General features: G+C 34.1%; 1 protein-coding gene across 1 annotated transcript in view; it reads right to left on the reverse strand.

Moving 5' to 3' along the window:
• Positions 1-1,897: 1,897 nt before the first annotated feature.
• The window catches only part of LOC135839739 (hemicentin-2-like), a 116,143-nt gene continuing 96,916 nt past the window's right edge, over positions 1,898-21,124 (reverse strand). Inside the window, exons 9-15 of the mRNA XM_065355911.1 lie at positions 20,312-20,442; positions 18,917-19,076; positions 13,075-13,371; positions 6,846-7,169; positions 3,715-3,969; positions 3,160-3,224; positions 1,898-3,029 (exon numbers count right to left, since the gene is read on the reverse strand). Coding sequence (XP_065211983.1) covers positions 2,853-3,029; positions 3,160-3,224; positions 3,715-3,969; positions 6,846-7,169; positions 13,075-13,371; positions 18,917-19,076; positions 20,312-20,442 — 1,409 coding nt within the window. The 3' untranslated portion in view covers positions 1,898-2,852. The remainder of the gene's footprint in view (positions 3,030-3,159; positions 3,225-3,714; positions 3,970-6,845; positions 7,170-13,074; positions 13,372-18,916; positions 19,077-20,311; positions 20,443-21,124) is intronic.

Genomic DNA, 21,124 nt, shown 5'->3' on the forward strand with positions numbered 1-21,124 from the left:
CAGCTCACACACCACACCACACGTGCTATGTAGAATAGTCGCCTTTTGTGCACCACATTCCTGTTACTATTATTGTACACTTTTTAAATTTGTTCTTGTGTTTTATCCCACTTCGCATTTTTATCGTCGAAACTGAGGATAACAAGAGTGATATTTCGGGTGTCGTGTTAACACAATGAATAAACGCTTGTAATGGAGGAGAATTTAGTTAGGCAAATTTGCCACATAATTGGATGAAATTAACGGCGAATCAATTAGGCAAATTATGTAACACCAACAACACGACAGTCTCCATATCATATTATTACTCGCCTATCAGTTTTGTGTTTCAATTACACTATATAGCCAAATAGAGCTAGATGAACTCGTTCGCATACTTACTTTTGCAATACTAACTATAAGTATGCAGATTTGGGTACAGTAAACGTTATTTGTGGTTGAACATCGTTTTTTGTTTCAGTTTCAAATATTACGAGGTTCTTAATGAGGGAGGGGGGACTTAAACAACTGATTAATATCGACAATTTTGTAAAATTTTCAATGCGTCAATTTCTTGTCGAAATGATATATTTTTTTTATTTCGAAACCAAATGATCTGTAATCAGACTTCAGCAGAGAAGAATAGCAATTTTTAAACAAGAAAGAAAGTTTATTTCCAGAAATTATCAGCTGTTGGAGTGATTATAATGTAAATTTTCAGGATATAATTTTCAATTCACCATCGGTCTTTTGTCCATTCTAGATAATTATTCTACTCGATGATAAAGTTGATAAAGTTAGGTAGTAAGCAGTAAATAAAGTATAGGTACTTATATACCTATTAGTTGAATTTTATTGCCACGTAAAAATACAACGGAATGAAGAAACATGTATAATATATTGTACTTACCTAACTCAATAACTGCTTATACGAAGATTTGGAAGGAATACTTACGTACGAGTATAACGGCGAGTACCTATATCGACACACCATCATACCTACTATAAGAGATACGTTTAGGAGTAAATCTTGAATTTCACACCGTATTCTGCTGGAAGAGGTGAAAACCGTCCGAAAATATTTTTTGGCTCAAAGAGCTATAAAAGTAGACACGTTGACGGATAATAATTATTTATAATGGTCTGCAACACCTTATCTGCAATCTGCCGCGTCCTATCAGACCCATATAAGAAACGGTATGTACCAAGGAACCTACTCGAGTTATAACTTTATCGTGTACTTTGCCCACTTACTTTTCAACTTTTATAGCCAAAGTTATGATATTGTAACATGTTCTGAATAGAATAATAACATTATGTAAAAGTTATCGGTTAGATATTTAGAAAGGCTGTGGCTCTTGTGGCGATAAATAAATTATAAATTACATTCGACTTGCCACTAACAAAGCGCGTTTCACCTGAAAAATGTAATGGTGGCTTAAGAAAATTTTTTTTCAACATTTTACACGAGACGTAGGTACTTTTGATATTTCATTTATCTATCGAAACCATTTTACCAACGTTATCGTAATTTCATTATTTATTGATTTAATGCTCAACTAACACGAGTACCTACTTCTGTATCTTCGGATTCGAGAACGCCTGCAATCGTACAAAATGAAAACTACTGGTGCATAATTCTGTAGAGCAGCGTATACATATCTATCTACGAGTAATACACACCATTTCAAATTTTCTTCTCTTTTCAACACTTCTGCCTCTCGTCTTCATTATTATTGACACTTCAAATACCCATCGAAAGAGTGAGTGTAATTCTTGATAGGTATGTATCGTAGCGATATATGTACCTACCAAAGTATTAATTATACCTATTCGTCATTACCATTTAGAGAAAAGATTTACTCAATCGTAATTCACTTTGTTTTTATAAAAAATTCATAAAAATCTTTATTCAAAACGTTGTCACAAATTATTAAAACATGATACAATCTATTTACACAAGTTCATAATCAAAATAAACAAACGTATTGTTAATAAACAAATGGAATATTTTTATAACACGTCGTCGTTTAGATAGGTAAGTAGTTATCTATTTACCTATAATCGATAATTCGTTAACATAAAATCACATCTGGACGAAAATAAACGTGATTTCTACTTTTCAAAATTCAATTGTACATATTAGATAGGTAGTTACTAAAACGAACAGGTCTAAAAATTATTCTTTATTGTTTATTATTTAATCAGTAATAAATCAATAAAACTTTATGTAAAAAAAATGATATCCAATTTAGGTATATTACATAAATAATGACCATTTTTCCATGAATAATCGATAGACAGAAACAAATTGTGATGATGTGGAAGAGACAGGAATACAACAATCAGTATTTTGTAAATAAATGTTTAAAAAAAATCAGGATTTAAAAAAAAAATCAACTTAAGAAAAACATAAGAAAAGTATTCATAATTTTTTCGATAAAAAAATGATAACAACGATATAACGATAACAAACAATAATAACAACAACAATAAAAATGATGAGGTTTTAATGATAACAGCAGCAACAGCAACAGCTAAATGGAAAATAATAATTACCGAGTATCTAGGGATCTAAAAGGAAGATACAATAAATGAGTAGGTAGGTACTGTAAATAATGTACAATGATTAATAAATATCCAAGAAGATTGTTAACTCGGATAAATAATTCATTAATGACGTCGTCATTATGACGACGACAAAGAATGTAAATAAAATAAAAGTAGAAAGATGGGGGAAAATGTCGAAAAAAATAATCAATTTGATTGAATAACGAGATATAAATGAATAAAAATCATAGATACATGGGTTACCTTAATGAAAAAATAGCAGCGTATTCGTTTCGTAATAGTAAAAACATTGCCTCAAGTTTTTAAACACAACTTTCTGGTCCTGGTATATGACTGATTATTGGTTTCTTTTTGATAGTAGCTGAATTTTGGATATTGTTTTTTTGATATGGTCCAGTTTTCACAGACAGCAGACTCGTACCTGAGTCTTGGCACGATGGAGAGCTACCGTTCGAATTACTCAATATCGTTGTAGTTCCCTAAATAAAACGAAAGTTGATGTAATTTTCGTACAATTCTACAATAGGTATCAGGCAAGTAGGTATTTTAGAAGAAAATAAGCTGTCTTGAAATTAATAGGTAAAAACTGAAAAGAAGGTAGGTACTTACTAAATTCGATGATTTCGCATCGTCTCTTTTTTCTAATGTATTTGAGGCAATGCGATCAGAACTAACTGTAAACAAAATAGGTAGGTACCTAGATTTAGTTTGCAATTCATGAAAAAATATGAAATTTAATACAGTATTTCCCAAAACGCGTAAAATTGTCGTACTATCATATTTTAACGGGTGATGACTTCAAGATCGACCACTAACTCGTTAAGGAGATGGTGTTTTTAATGCTGATGTGAAAAAAATTGGCGTACTTAAATAAAAATATAAAACCATAAAACACAATATTTTTCGATTTAATTTGAATGGAAAGAGTTTTCAACCTGCTCTTCACTCCTCAGACACATCTACATTCAAATTATCTTCAACCTTCTTAGCTGAAAAGTCGAAACCCTTGAAAGACGGCCTGTCTAATCTCTATTTGGAAATTGGTAGTTTTTAGACACCCTGTATGTATGTAAATAATACCTACCTAATATTATTTTTTTAAATCTATCAAAATTTGGAAAGTTTTGGATCATACTGCATTTTGACTAAAATTATCAATCATACCTCTGCTTATAATATCAGGTTGTTCAGATCCAGTCTTCAGTTGATAAGCTACAGTGTACGTATTATCGGAAGAACTAATTGGAAGTTTGAGACGTTTAGTTGTGGAATGTTCGTCATTATGTCTAGCATATCGTTTCCTCGTTGCTAAAATTACGGTGAATAAAATAGAACTGCCTACTAACAAGAATGAGCCAACTAAAAACATGGTAATTTGACTAATACTCCATTTTTTGACATCTTGATCCACTTTCCATTCTGCAATGATAACAATAATGTCGTTAGCTAGTCACGTCTCGGTGATTACGCCTCGTAAACAAACAACACTCTATACCTATACACTCTTATCAAAACGATTACAATTTAAATGAAAGTGCGACTGGAACGATCTAATGGTAAACCAATAAGCAAGCACAGCTTTAAGGCACGTGAAATTGCGAATGATTTTCCTTATATAACCCGTACCAACGTACTCCATAATAATGGTAACAACCAAATGAAAACTACTCTTAAGGATAAGAAAGGACGGGAAAATGTAATTTTAGTTATGCGGGCGAAGGTGTGACGTTCAAAACCTACGTTGCGCTGGTACCTACCTACTTGGAGAGAAAATTTATAAATCGACGCCACGACGCTACGCTATGTTGTAATACATACCTAGATGCGTAGATTATGCTCAACGTACTTAATGAATAGCTACAGGTAGATAAAATCTGTTTATGAAATATCATATCTGACCCTTTGTAAAAGCTTTATGTGCATTTGACAACAGTTTTCAAGTGTATGAAAGTATTGCTAAACTAACGAAACATCAGTTGTTATACGCGTATAGTTATGTAAGCTCGATGTACGAAACGAAAACTTTTCTGATCGAATGTGCTTAGTTATACTTTATGGTACTTACATAGGCAGAAACGACTAGAACCCTAGACTTATTAAGTTCAAGCGTCTTTACGTAGGTAGGTACCAAATTTCCATTTTACATCATGCTGACTTCAATTTACTAAATTACAACTTAAATGATTTCGTGAAAAAAAATAACGCTAGTTATCATCCACATTTTCATCAACGATATCGATTTAACTTCCTACTCACTCTTTATTTTCATCGAAACACAAGAATGATGAACGAGGTTTGATAAAATAATTATGATCTGTTGGCACAATGTAGGTATAAAAATTGCAAAGTTTTCTCAATGAAAAAAAACAACATTCGAAATCTTACATTTTCCCCCAATTTTGAAAAATAAAAAAGTAAAAATTGAGAAGGGGCAGAGGCGCTGGAGGGGTGTGGATGAGGGTAGCATAAGATTGGATGTCATATTCGTATTCGGGAGGTTCGATTCATATGGAAACGACACCTCGTTTACCAAAAACAATAATTTACACCAGAATCCATTTTTACCCCCCTGGAAGTTTTTTCAATTTTTGACCATGGCCCACCAAAAAAATTTTTTTGAAAAAAATATATGTTTTTTAGGGGTTAAAAACACATTTAAAAATGTTATTCGCATTTTTGTGCCGAATCATGATCATTGCTAAAACAGGCAAACAAAATTAAAAAACGCCATTTTGAGGGGAAAATATGGGGGAGGGGGTTGAAATTTTTTGTGGGGATACCTCTTATGGATGTTTATAACATACCAAAGAATTTAAAAAATCGGTTCACATGGGGCTGAGAAAAAAATTTTCATTGTAATTTCAGAAAAGGGGGGATTTCTCAAAAACGGGGGGGGGGGTCTGGGAGTCTGAAACTTTTGTGACGGAAGGTGCTTAAGGGTACCAACCTTCCATGCAAATATCAACCCTGAAGCTCTCGGGGGCAAATTCACCATACTTATCCACCTATATAGCCTTCCTATCACTCAGCGTCAGTGGATAGAAAAAAAAACTTGAATTCTACGTGAAAAATAAAGAAGACAGGAATCAAACATCTTCACCCACATATCACAAAAATAGGATATAGCGTAGCCATAGGTATCTACTTGTAATGAATATCTATATATTATCTTCTCTTCTTAGAAATCCTGTGAAGGACACCAGTAAAAAGATCATTTGTTGAAATTTAACCTTCACCTCACAGAATCCTTCACCTGAACTCGATGCCCATACATATAGGTAAGTTATTGGTGGACATATTTGCTGTCTGTAGCTCAAGCAGACCACGCACCACAGTAAATACACGGTATCTAGCATTTAATGATCTTACTCTCCACATATGTATACTTACATATGAAATTTTACAAAACATCTTTTAATAATACAGACACTAGTACGTACACATACCCACCTACCTATACTTATATTAACTCGAAAAAGATATTCTGAGACAATACTTTGGTACGTTGATATAGAAAAACGAAAGCGGAATTTAATAAAAAGCAAACGTACGAAATAGAATTACCACCGCAATTTTTTTCATTTTGTATCAAAAGAAAGAAGTAAAAATACGCAAAGCTTACAACGTTTTAACGTCACGTCACCCTTACAAAACACACGCAGCCTCGTCACTCTTTTTGTACACAGATTAAATAGGTACCTTCTTGCTATACCTATCTACATACAATATGTATAAGCACAGTGTAGGTACCCGATCTGCAAAGTGAGACTTAAATGAAACCGTTTCCAACAGAAGAGATTCCGCAATTTTAAAACCGTTTTGAAAACTATATTATTTTGAAATAGGTACATATGTATTTGTACTTGAAACAGAAATGGTTTCTAATACGTTTTGAAACCGCTTTGAACCTGTATTCTATTTTGAAAATGTCAACAAAGATTTGAAACACAAAGTATTTCAAATCTTTGTTTACATTACCATCTACCTATGTAAAAACCAAACCATAACAGTTTTAAAACTGAAATAATTTTTGGATGAATGTCTCCTACGAAATAAGTTCTAAAAAGAAACGGTTTTAAACTAGTTTCATTTGCGGATCGGGTATGTTTGCAGTCAGAAAGGATCCATATTCTAGTAGGTAAGGTAATCGTTTTTTATCGTAAGATTTTTTTAAAAGAATAAGACAGTTTGCGAAAGCTAACTAGATACTATGTAATTCATTGCTGATACTTTGATCTAAAAAACTACACGATCTATGCACCTACTCGTACGAAAAAAATAAAATAAAATCTTACCAGTCCGCTTTTCTGCTCCGTTTAACGGGATATCTTCGATTATGACGGTCTCGCTTCGTCCTTTTTGATTGGCCGAATATAATAACAAATGTAACACAGAACCACCTTCGACGTCGTTAAACGACGTACCTTCTATACGGAAGATCGGAGATTGACTTCGTGATATATTCACGTGTAAACGTTGAGATCCAGATTCCAAAGCTTCTAAATGAAAAGACTGAGGTAGTCCGCCATCGTACCCAGCAATACATTCAACAACCATTAATTCGCTGGAACTATTTTGAAGTGATTTTATGCTGCAATTTTTTAACGCTTCTGGACGAGCTGAAAAAAGAAAAAAAACAACAAAGCGTGACACGACTATACTAATAATGTCGTAAAATAAAAAGAAAAATTAATTGAAACGCGATAAGCCAACGCTTGAGAATGAAACCAGACTGAAATTGCGACGAAAATAATGTGTAATGGAGCGAGATGTTATTGCTAAAATCATGGTGAAATTTGTCGCGAAAGAATTAGCTATCAAATTAATTCTATTCATCGCATCGTCAAATGACTTACATCGATATGAAACGATTCGAATTAATAAATCCCTACATACGCGAGATATATCAGTAACGAAGTTTGAGAAATTAAGGCAGCGGTAAGTTAGCATTATGTATAATACTTGGTAAGTGTGGGTACCTATGTAACGTATATATCAGCCACTTAAGGAAAACCCAAATCCCCGCACACAAAATCTACATCAAGTATCGTCTTTCGTTCGCCGTTAATGCGACTTTTACATTATAGACAGAACATTAACTCTATCTTCCGTATCATTAAACCTTTACGAATTATCTCATTATTCGCGAAATATGTCGGCGAAAAAGCATTTCTTTGAGTTTTATTTGTTAAATAGAAATAAAATAAACAATTTACCTCGTTTTGGAGATTTAAAAAATGAAAGAAAAAAAATGTATATTTATAGGTACCTATCTAAAATGAACATAAAATAATGGAAACTATTTTAGATTAGTAACCTTTTTGACATTTTCCAAAATTTACCTGCGCTGAAAATACGATTGGCGTGGCTCATGTTGAAAAGTCTTTACAATTGTTCGAAAATTAATAGGTTTCAAAACCGAAGGACCAGAAGAATCAAAATGTTTTCCGTTGAAACATTATGATCCGTATTTACGGCAAACTGATTAGGCAACTTATTTCACATCACGTTTTTTTTACAAAGGAGATTTCTTTAGGAATGGATTCATTTATGCAGGTACCTTCTTTTACATTACTATGTTGATGGTATCGATAGGTACCATCAAAAATTAAATTTTAATAATCTAGAAAATGGCTACTAGTGCCCTTTACACGGGGCATACTACGAGTAGGTATCTCGAATCCCAGAACATAAATCTTTACATCAATAGATTTCTCTAATATTTCTTTCCAGTTACATACCTATACTTATTCGTTTGTCGGTAATACTCTGGTAAGTATCTTAGAAACAAAACTTCATCGAGTCGTTATTGTCGTTTGTAAAATAAAAAGAAACAAAAGCCTTACAAAGTACTTAATACCCAAACCTCTCTAACTGTAGGTAACCATAAATACACGTGAGACTTGTCTACATCAATACACCTACCTACGAGTACGTAATAGACAGCCATATGCGAGAATAAATTGAAATTCAAAACGCGTATATGGTGAATTTGCGTGCGTACATCTAATGAAAAATTTACTACTAATTCAACGACGCGATGTCAAAATTTTAATTATTCCCTTAATTGCGTTTAATTGCGTAAATTAGAATTTAATCGAGAAAATTACGCTATTTCATGACAATAGCTGCAGGTTAAATCACGATTCCTCGCACAAAACGTTTTAACGTTTTGTTGTATTCGGCCGAAGTTGACTATATCCGTAATACGTTACAGAATGGGAAGCAATTTGGCAAAGTTCCTTTTGTTATTGGGAAGAACGTCTTGCTGTTATTGTTTGTTGTTGCTCGTTAATATCTCTTTTGGCTTTACACCTTTCTCCTTGTTCGAAAGATGTTAAATGATTCTTTCAGAAATGTTCTACCGACAAAAATGTTATTGAACTTGAGTCAAATCTTATCCACACCATACCTCAACCATAATACTATTCGAACAACAAAGTTTTCTGCTTTTGTTTTGCTTTTTTTTAAGGGTCTTTTTTTTCCTGAACAGTGTAAAAAGCTTTGTGTTTTCCCTTACCATTTTTATTTATTTTACCTTCGTTTAGATTAGATTTTTGAAAGGTAGTTCAATCGGAAAATTGAAAATAAAAAATAGAAAGTTACACCTATAATAGATTCAAGTGAATATTTATTGTCCTTCTCATTTATAGGCTCCGAATCTACGAAATATAATGCCCGATATAATGTATTATTGGGGACTCTGTAATGTTGAGCTGTCAACAAATCAATTTTAGTTTTTGAAGATATCAAATAAAAATTGCTACCCACCAACTACATACGATTACATTAGTAATAAAACGTGCGACACTAAGGTGGTCTGTACTTGACTTTTTTTTTTTTGGAAAATTGGAGGGGAAGGATTCGATAAAAAGTTGTAGAGAGTCCTTGAAAGATTACAGGAAAAATTTTGGATCCCTGGCTTGAAGCATCACTTTTATACTGCAGTTTAAAACTTTAAAATATAGGTAAGTAGTTAAAAAATGGAAAAAAGATTGTTTTGGTGATAATTGATCATGTTATATCCGGTTACTCTTAGATGTAAAGAAATCCGTTTTTGGATTTTTTTTTTTTTAGTTTTCCAGGGGTTTTGCATAGCTTAACAAAATAATAGGTTCGATTTTGGACCAATCTAAAAGTTCTGTAAATGGCGTTTTCATATCTAGGGAAGTGAATATAATATAATTATGATCAATCATCACCAAAAATTCTTTCCAATTTAAACATTTTTTTTTTCAATTTTCAATGTAAATCTTATGTAAAAATTTAGTGGAAGTCTTCATTTTGAGTTCAATGTCACTCAGAAATAATCTTAGCTTCGAAAGTTCCCCAGGAAGGGAGATATAGGTAGGTCCTTAAAGAGAGTATCAATTATTTTACAAATTAATTTTTTGGATTTATTTTGAAATAAAAATGTTAAGTAAGTATATCAACTTACGTTTTTTTAAAATCATTTACGAGAAAGTAGTGGGATTTTCGCTCTAGCCAACCAACCTGTTTTGGGAAAAAAGATTAATTTCTAAGTGGTATCTGAGATTTTGCATCAACGTAGGCCATTGCCATCAAATTCCAAATCTATTTGGTTCTACTGAGCGGTTGAAAAATAGCAAATCACTTATTTTTAGGAAAATTTGTATTTTGAAATTAATTACGATAAAATATCAAAGCATATCATTTCTGAAAGTGGTAAAATATTTTGGTATGCAGTGGTACCAATTTTTTGATAATTACTGCAAATTTCAAAAAATGAAGTACTAAATTAAAGCCTAAAATAACTGCCTAATTTTTTCGGTTTTTTGAAATTCGTCATTACGATAAAAAAAAAAAACTGGCACCAACGTATTCCAAAATATTTTCCCAGTACCTATCAGAAGTGATATCTTTCGATGTTTTGGCTTAATTTGAAATATTTGAGAAGAATATATGTACCTACTTTAAAAGCACGAATTCACCCAAAAATGAACAGTTTGCAAATTTTCAACCACTTAGTGGAACACTAAAAGTAGTCTTGGATTTCGATAGCACCGACCTAGGTCGATGCAGAATCTCAAATTTCATCTTTAAGAAATGGATTATTTTTTCTTAACTAAAATGGGTGGGTGCTAGAACCAAACAAGAAAAAGAGTTTATTTTTTTCATATTGCCAATTTCCAGTGAAATTACTCAAATTGTAAAACAGAGACCTTATCGTGAGTATACCTATGTCGCCATCAGAAAAGACGCATTCAAAAAAGATTCGAAGCGTTGGCTGAACATATCGCTGATCGTCGTTTCCCTACTGGACGACGCGGGTGTTGGCATGGCAAGGGGAAGTATTTGTGAGCAATAGTTTCAGTGGTTTACTCGCTAGAGGCGCTGATCGTCGTTTCCCTAATGGACGACGCGGGTGTTGGCGCGGTAAGGGAAATGGGATAACTTTTTACCGGATCCCCTAATGTCTGTGCTCACCATCTTTCAATAGGGCAAAACGCTCTGACGTCACACAGCGTATAAGTGGTTGCGGATCTTGATTCCCCTTACATTCTGTAGGCTTCAAGCTAGTTATTGTTCTGTCCACTTTGCATTTTGATATGCCAAAACTTAAAACCAGGGCTTCAAACCCGTACCCGTACCCGTACCCGTACCCGAATACCCGAACGAAAATCCAACAATTTCTGTACCCGAACCCGTACCCGTACCCGAAAAATGAAATGAGGAATACCCGAACCTGTACCCGTACCCGATAGAGACTATTATGAACCCAAATACCCGAAAATACCCGATAGATCGGGTACAGTTCGGGTATTTCACCTAAAATACCCGAACCCGTACCTGTGCCCGAACGTTTAAAATTTTCGTACCCGATACCCGTACCCCATTCTTTGAGAAATAAATCTGTACCCGTACCCGATACCCGTACCCGAAAACGTTCGGGTTTTTAAAACTTTCAAACAGAGATGGAATCGATTATAATCGATGCTACATCGATGATTTTCTTCAAAATAATCGGAAATAATCGATTAATCGACCGATTAATTGACGGCGATTAATCAGCCGATTAATCGACGGCCAAACGCAGCAAAACATGACGTCATGCGGAACGATCGGTACCTTGGCCCATTGCAACTTAACCATTGACCAATGAAAAAGCCTGAAATATTAGTACAATATAGGTAGCGCCAAGGTTCGATTAATCGGCCGATTAATCGATGCTGTCCGATTATTTTAATCGACCGATTATAATCGACTATAATCGATTATAATCGGTAATCGTTCCATCTCTGCTTTCAAACCATCTAGAGGATCCCATTATTTTATGGGTCGAAATTGTACAGAATTTTGTCCTCTTTCCAATGGAACTAATTTTTTTGAAATCCGCAAAAGTCTTCCTAGAGGAAATTGACTTAACGATCTGAAAAAGGTAGCCAATTCAACATATTGTTCTGTTCGCTTTGCACTTTGAGGCGACAGAACTTTCAAACCATCTCGAGGATCCCATTATTTTTTGGCTCTAAATTGTAGAGAATTTTGTCCCCTTTCCAACGGTATTAAATTTTTTGAAATCCGCAAAAGTCTTCCTTGAGAAAATTGACTTAACGAGCTGAAAAAGGTAGCCAATTCAACACATTGTTCTGTTCACTTTGAACTTTGAGGCGACAGAACTTTTAAACCATCTCGAGGACCCCATTATTTTATGACTCTAAATTGTAGAGAATTTTGTCCCCTTTCCAACGATACTACATTTTTTGAAATCCGCAAAAGTCTTCCTTGAGAAAATTGACTTAACGAGCTGAAAAAGGTAGCCAATTCAACACATTGTTCTGTTCACTTTGAACTTTGAGGCGACAGAACTTTTAAACCATCTCGAGGACCCCATTATTTTATGACTCTAAATTGTAGAGAATTTTGTCCCCTTTCCAACGATACTACATTTTTTGAAATCCGCAAAGGCCTTCCTCGAGAAAAGTGACTTGACGAGCTGAAAAGTAGAAGTAAACAGCATTGTTTACAGCTAGACTTGTAAGGTTTAGCCTACTATTCACATGGCGCATGTATGCAACCTGAAATGCGCGTTTTGCACTATACAATTAAAAAGCCTCGAGGCTCGTTGAAAAACCCGAAAAAGAAATTCATAATTCTTAGGTAGGTATAGATAATTATCAGGGCTAGAATTTTCAAGCACTATCAAACACATTTTAAGTGCTATTAAAAAGCGATAAAAATGTGAGAAATTTTTTTTAAAAAACGCTATCAAATCCTACCATCATACCATGCTTCATATCAAAACTAAAGTCTTTTCAAATCCAGTATGACCCCCCCCCCTCCCTCCCAATAGAATATGACCAAAATAAATTAAAAAAAGAAAATGGTGGATAAGCAAAATAACCTGAAACTGAAAACTAAAAAAATTAAAACTTAAACTTTCATTTTTCAGTTCTTCCAGTGCTCGTTTTTCGAAATAAGCTGCACGCATAGGTATCAAAATAAGTTGGGTGTGGGTATGCTCTATTGAAGCAGCTAAAATATAAAATAAAGAATATTTACCTGCAGGTACAATTTGAAATATACACGGCTCGACTTGTCGTCCAATAGCGTTATCAGCCCAGCACGCCAAAGTTCCATAGTCCCTTTCAGATTTGATTTTATAAATCAATTCACTAATTGTTTCACTAACAAAGGCGAAATGATTTGGCAACAGCGTGTGACTTTTCTCACTGCTACTGAATTGCCAAGAGATGGTCAAATTGGTTGGATCAGCAGCGACATGACAACGAATTCGCAGCGTTTCTTCTAATGATCCGCCAATAATGGTAACGTCGTTAGTAACACATACCGGTGAGACTGCAATCAATAACAAAGCAGAACAGCACCGTTTTTAATTACGAGACGGTAAAATGTTACACAATTCACGCAATAATGTAGAACAACTTGTAATTTAATATTTCTAACGTAGACCTATACAATAAATGAAATTTATTACGTAGTGAATTCGCTAGGAAATCTCTATTTTGTGGAACCTCCCGCAGTCTGTTCGATTTTTATAATTTCTCTCTCTCGTAAATATACCTACTCAGACAAAACCAACAGTGTGCTGATAAATTTCATTCCGAATCCACAATATAAGTACACTATGTATATCTTTATTTTCAACCTTTTCAAACTTAAAATTCCCTTTTAAATGTAACTATAACTCGAGTTCATCAATAAATAAATTGAATTTTTCCTAATTTTCAGGACTCCAGCAATTGACTCTGAAGACGTAAGCTAGGATGAAAGCCGAAAGGTGATTTCTTCTCCTTTCTACTCTCTCTCTCTCTTTATCTCTATTTCTTAAACATCGTTATATGAAGAGTAAAAAGGGTCATTTCTCAACTAGGGAAATTTTCATCGAGCGAATCAGTAGCTGACACTTGCCAGTTTCACAATTGTCAATTTTTACACCAAAGCGTGAAACTCCGCGTTAGGTAAAACCTCATCTTCATTTTATCAAAAAACGATTTTTTTCTTCTTGTTTTTTTGACAAGCGAAAAGCAACGGCAACGTGAATGGATGGGAAGTTCGCAGCTTAGGTATACACCAGAGATAGGTACATAGAAAAAAACGTAGCATTGTTGTTTGAATACATTTATACGAAAACAAGGAAAAACAGCGAACAGGAAAAATGATAAATACTTAATATAAAATAACGTTATGTTGAAAATTATCCGACGCGCGAGTTATCTTCCATCTTCGAAAGCCAATTTATACAAACATAAAGAACTCATTTGGGAAATGTAATACAGCGTTATTGAAGCGTATTGTTATTTGCCGTATTATGGTTGAGAAAACTTATGGTCAAGATGGGATAGGACCGAAGAGCATTAATAAAGACACAGAAAAGCAGAGAGGCAACGCGCACGCCGTAATAATTTCTGTAATGTCCACACCGCTCGTAAAATCTCCAAACCTCACCTCCTCGACCAGCGAGTTCTCGAAATCCGCCGCCGCGTTCATCCGGGTGACCTGAAACTTTCCCTCTCAGCAAATCCGTTCGTATTAAAGGATAATAAGAATAAGCCCCAGACGGCAATTAACATTTTCTCTTGTCCGTACTCGCATATCTACATACGTAAATTTACAGACTCCATTTGCCTAATATGTATTCATACGGTAAAATAATCGTATTCATTCAAAATAATATACCATCGGTTACTCAAATCAAATTACTATTATTCGGCAGTTTGCCAGATGTAATTATAAACTATCTACCTTTCTATAGGTATCCATTCACACCAGCTAGGTATATGTAGAGAGTATCTACCCTCCATAAGGCCTCTTGAGCCGCACAATCGACAAATTATCGAAAAAGCAAGTAAAATCGACAAAATATAGATTGGTACCTATTTATAATAACTCGATAAAACTTTTTCTATCTAAATCTGAAAAAATTGACTCGTATATAGGTAAGTATGGTATATTGATACATTATCGACAAATAGTCGAAAAGTTTGACCGTATGTCTTAATTTTTGATCATGATTTTCATTAGATAAAATTTCTCGTTCGACCCAGTGTACGTTACTTATTTTCACACCTAATTTAAAAACACCCCTTTTAAAAGCAATCCTAAATATTATGTTATTGCCACAAATAGGTACACCGGCAAACACCTCTTAAATCAATAGAAAAGAAAAGTTGAAAAAAAAATAGAAAAGTTTTCTCGCAGTATTAGGTAGGTACAGTAGACACAGACTGCGAGAGACAAATGCTCGTAGGGTTCCCGGAAAAGGTAACTTTTCGTGTAAAATAGAATGAAAGTTTTTTCGGCAACGAACAACGAAGACTTCTTTTAAAACTTTTTTGCTTGTTTACCTCATTCTCGTGGAGCACGCGTGATACTTCACAAAGCGCGCTACACTAAAGAAAACAAATTTCGTGTAGAAATTCGTCAAGTCGCCTGAACGAATTTGCTGCTTTCAAATTCATTATATTTAAAGCCACTCGCGAACAAGTATAAAAATTGAAGCGAATTAATTGAACCATGAACGGCCTTAATTAGATAATTAATGACAGAACGTTGCGACGACGACGCCGACCGTCTAGATACCTACATGGATAGGTATCCTAGTAGGTAAGTTGTTAAGTACCGCTGTTTAACGCGCCGCCAAACGCTGCTGGCAAAATTTATTTTGGAATCATTTTTAAAAATGACGATGACATATCGACACATTAAACTAAAAGGTTTCTTTTAAAACAGAATACGCGCGTGCATAACCGCCACGCCGCGTCGCGTCGTTCGGCTCGTAATTTATGCGATGAGATATAGATTAGATTAGAAGAGAACAGTCGAGAAATGTTTACTTTTCTGATAGACGAGGTTCATCTTATCGATGTCATACCTGGAAAATTTTATTGTTGAAATTTTGGAAGATAACCTTTCAAAATCAATCCTTATAGTGTGTCGCGAATAATTTTTTATGTGTGAAATACTCGTACATACTTAAATCATTTTATTTTTGGGCTTACGAGGTGATTAAAAAATGTGATGCAGAATTCAGTATCTATAGCGAAGTTTTTTAGCTCTTCACCAACCAAATGATGCTTTAACTCAAGTTATCCAAATATCAACTGCAAAAAACCATTCATTCTTGAAATTTGAATGTTAAAATATGAGTAAGGTGCGTTATAACATGATGGTGTCTCGGGAAAAGTCCGTGGATAGGGTCCTATCAGAAATATGACGTCATATTTGCGTTCAGCATCACCAAAAACATACTATTTCATGTGTCACATGAACAAAACACTTTTTTGAACTTTTAGGCCATTTGAGGAGGTGCTGGGGGTCGTGGATGGGATCCAATCAAAAATCTGACGTCATATTCTTGTTCAGCGTCACCAAAAACATACATTTCAATATACTACATGTCCCAGATTTTTTTTGAAAGTTATGCCCAAATTTGGGGGAGGAGGTGCTCCCTCTCCTTTAAATAATCCTATCTCAAAAATTAAATATTTCAAAAAAGCATCAAAACCTTCATCAGTTCTATGGAAATTTTTTCAGCATTTTAAATGATAGCTCCCACTTACAGCGCCATTTTGAAATTTAAACTTTCAATTTGATTGAAAGTTCAACTTTGAACTTTTGAAAATTTCAAAATGCTAAAAAAAAATCAAAATGCAATGCCCTTTTGAACTGTGAAATCAGTTTTGATCAAAGTATCATAGCTTTGGAGTTTTGCGCTGCTGAAGTTGAGTACCTAGAGAAAATGTGAAAATAATTGAAACCCCTTCCCACCCGCCACCTGAGATGGCTGGGGCCAAACCGATTGCGGGTTTTATATTTAGGTGGGTAGACATTGTAAAAAAAATTTGAGCGAAATTGAAAGAGATGACTTAAAATCGCTTTTTTTTGGTCAAATTGACATGGAATGACCCTACCTACTGTTAGTCAGTTTTTGCAGCTGTTGGCGACAGTGACTGAAACGTTGGCATCACTGTATTCTAAAGTTTTCCTACAATTTTTCAATTTTTCCTTCAATGTTTTTGCACAATAAACGGATTTTGTGTTCTCAAAACTCGAATATGATTTGATTCTCTTTCCATTCACAAAAAAGTGATTTGCAAAATTTAAACCATCCAATAAATCCTTAAAAGTGGCCTTAATTTTTGAAAGAAATGCCCTGGGTCAACGCAAAGTGTGAGTAGCAAGTGGTCTTAACTACCTAGTGGTTGATAATGTAGCTCCCCTTTTTACTAAATATTATTCGATCTATTCTTAGATAGAAGCTCGTTACTTGCTCTCATTAAAGTTCATCGCTCTATCTCCTTCTACTAAACGTATGGTAACATGGGGGATTCTCCGCTCGTGGATCTAAAGGCATTGACCAAAAGACCACGAGCCAAGCTCTTCACTTAGCATCTAAATCTCGAGCTCTCTGGAGCTAAGTCAAAATGTAGATGTGTTAACCCTTTCGGCATAATAAAGTATGAGCACATTGGCATTAGCCAGTGTCACTGTCATTCTTTTATCGTTTGATCCACTTTCAGCGTGGTAATTTGTGTTTTTGTAACATGATAATTAATTCCGTTTAATTATCATGGTTCGTTTGGATGCAATTTGATCATCCTGGGCATCAAAAGCATTTCTCATAATTACAACGGACCTCAAGTAGGTATTACATACCTATCATTGTACCTGGTTTAAGTGAGTACATTGGAAAGGATAGGGAATGTGTACAGTGTCTTTGGAAAGTATTGAGAAATACTTATTTGGGCTCTTCAAGTCCACGCAATCAATTATAGTTTTACCTTAATTAATGGAGTTACCTGAAATAGGTTAATTACATCGAAGATACCTTTCTAGTTAATGCGCAATAATTGTAACTTCATCTCAATTATTTACTAAGTAGTCACTTATTAGGTAATTGATCTAAATTATTATTATATTTATCTAGGTTGTAAGTGATCTGGTCACTACAAATGGGTTTTATTGTAATTAGGATACATCTGTGTGTAGTTAGGATGGATTTATCACCAGTTTTACCCCCTTTGAGCTATCCAGGTAAGAGGTAATTATTCCCCTCTTATAGGGAATAATGAAGTTCATTCTCGCTTATAATGATACTTCCTAGTTCCTACGCTCACTATATCAAAAGTCTTAAAAATTCACTAGTTAACTACTTTTTTGAAGTGAATAATTTTTTACCAAAACAGGTTAAGTGAGACTGAAAATGAAAATCCATGATTTTTTTTTGTTGTTGAAAATATGTGAGGAGGAGGAGGCACTCTCATAGTAAAAAATTTACTGGATGATTTCAACTCAAAATTAAAGTTTCCTTGACGAGTATCTCTGGGTAAAATAGGTGAAATAAAATGGTGGTTGCTTCTTATGGACTGAAACCCTTGTGCAAAAATTTTCAGATCACCTTTCTACTCTGACCCTTCCTAAGTGAGTGGAATTTCAATTTCCGTTGAAACTGAATTGTTTCAGACTTGCAGGGAAGTTAGGCACTATTACAAGGAATAATGTATCCAAGCTGCTACATAATTTTTTGTACCAGACAGGAGAAAATCAGAGCTTACCAAAAATTTTAGGTTCTGAAATTCGTTTTTTGATTTTTGGAGAATTTTTGAACATTAATTAAATTTAATTCGTCCCTCTGTCCTCATGAAAAAAAATTAAAATTTCATGAAATTGGCATAATAGACTGAAATTTGGTTTGTTCCATATTTTCGACCTGCTTATAAGTCGATTAGATATCCTGAAACCAGTTGAATTCTACATCTAGAATATCAATTGGCAATTACCTATACCTATGTATCTATAAAATGAGTAACTATATACTCAACGAAACACAATCATGCAAAACTAATTAAATAATCAAGTAGGTAAGTATTCAAAAACTCACATTGTACTCTCAATGGTACCGGTTCACTGGAAGATTCGCCTCTTTCATTGGCCGCTGTGCATGTATAATTTCCAGTCTGATGTCTAGAAATTCTTTGTAAAACCAAACTATGGGTGCTGATGATCACTCCAGCGGACATATCTTGATTAATATACTGATTCTAAAAAATACCCAGAAAACAACATTTGTATACCTACAGATAAAATCTACCAATAATATTTTAAATTAAGTAAAAAGTGCCGATAGGTAGGCAAGTAAAAAGGTGCGCCTATTTAGCAAAAACCTTAGGTAGGTAAGTAGTTATTCTTGAAACGCTTGTTATTCGGTGTAAAAAACATTATTCTTAAAAACATTCTCGGCAAAATGTGTCTAATTTTAAGAAATAAGGAAGAAAAAACGTAACAGAAAGAAAAATAGACAAATAGGGGAGAAAAATTAAACACCCTACGGAAAAGCGTAAACTATTCTTAAAAAGCTAAACTAAAGCAACGTTTTATTATTTTTTATAAAAGTTAACACGCTTCATCCCAAAAGAAGTTTCGTTTAAACTGACACAAAAAGTGCTTATACGACGTTAAATCGAGTGGGGCCTCTCGTTGAATATTGCTTCAGGGGCCGTAAAAGAGACCAAATTTACTGTTATAGATAGTAGAATATTGTGTACTATTAAAGGAGAACGTTTCTTATGATCTTAAACACTCTCCATTGCTTGGCGCGTTATCTCTCTACCAGTTACACCTCCTACCAATATGTTTGTATGTGTAAGCGGAAAGCTGAACATGGAAAATAGTTCCCATGGGTGAAAGCTCGGTTGGGATGCGAAATTTCATCGGATTTTCGGCACTGTTGTAAATATTACTTAAAATGAGAATCTACTACCGAACTATTGCATATACGTTGATGGGATAGCGCTCATCATCTATAACCCAGAGCATCGCGTATGTTCTTTACTCAATTCTTCTTCTTTTTCTACACATTCCTTATCATTTTATCGAAGTTTTTTCTCCAGCTTTGGAGAGAGAAGAGAAAAAGAAAAGATTTCATTTTGTTTTGTGATGGATAAATTTTTTTTTATTCCATTTTCTGTGCATGAATAATATGATTAGATATATTTTATACTGGTGTGCAAATGCCGACGTTTATTGATATCTACTCTCGCAGCAACGTAAAAATGTACGTCTTATCAATCGCTGTAGGTACGAAAAATGTAAAGTTTCGAAAAAATACGTACAAAGGACGAAGAAGAGGGAGAAAAACGCTAGGTCTAACCAAATAAACATAATGGCAACAAAATACATAACACAAATGAGACGTGCACGTTTTTATGTGTACGGTTTTGGGTGCCACAAGGTAGGCAGCTTATAAATAATAACAAATCAGCGTTACTTTACTTACGTTTTTCAGCCATGTTATTTTGTGTTCTCTCGGATTCGATTTGATTTTGCATTCGAAATAAACGTCGTCGCCTTCTTTAATCTGCACCGCGTTTAAATTATTTCCCAGTTGTAAAGATATGATTGGCGGGTCTAGAATATTGAAAACCAAATCAACCGAATGATAAAAACAGGCGAATATTTTATTCGAAATGTAATTTAAAACGGAAAAATAAATATAAATACGAAAAACGGAAACTTTCACAATAGTAGGTAAGTTAGGTAGGTAGGTACTATAATTATTCAAAAGACGAAGATATAATTTGTGTTTAAGGCAGGTATAGGTACCGAAAGTTTAAGGTGAAAATGTGCTTTAAAATAAATAAAAATGTTCCAACGAGCCAACATTTGTACCACGACTGTAGAAATAATGTAACGCCAGCTAAGAAAAGAAAGAAAAAAAGTTGAGCAAGTTTTCTTTTTGTTTCTAGCTGAAGATCTGGCTTTTAAGGTTTACAAATAAATAAACAAAAATTTATGGTATAAAACGTTAAACTGTGAAAGAGATAAGGTGTCGACTATTTGATAGTAAGCGGTACCTAAATCAATGTCTGAATTTAGCTTAAACTTTTCATTCCCGCGGGATAAATTTGAGACCACCGGCACTACATTAGAAATAATCCAAGTTAACCTTTTTTCTTTTTCAACCTTTCTCACCGTATGTTTTTTCTTATTGAAATTTCTATTCAATTTTGATTTTAAATATTTTTTCTCATCTTTGTGTTTAAAGATACCTATACCCTCAAGCAAACAAACATATTACGAGTATGATCAC

This window comes from Planococcus citri, chromosome 3, assembly GCF_950023065.1.
Source record: "Planococcus citri chromosome 3, ihPlaCitr1.1, whole genome shotgun sequence".
NCBI classification, from domain to species: domain Eukaryota; kingdom Metazoa; phylum Arthropoda; class Insecta; order Hemiptera; family Pseudococcidae; genus Planococcus; species Planococcus citri.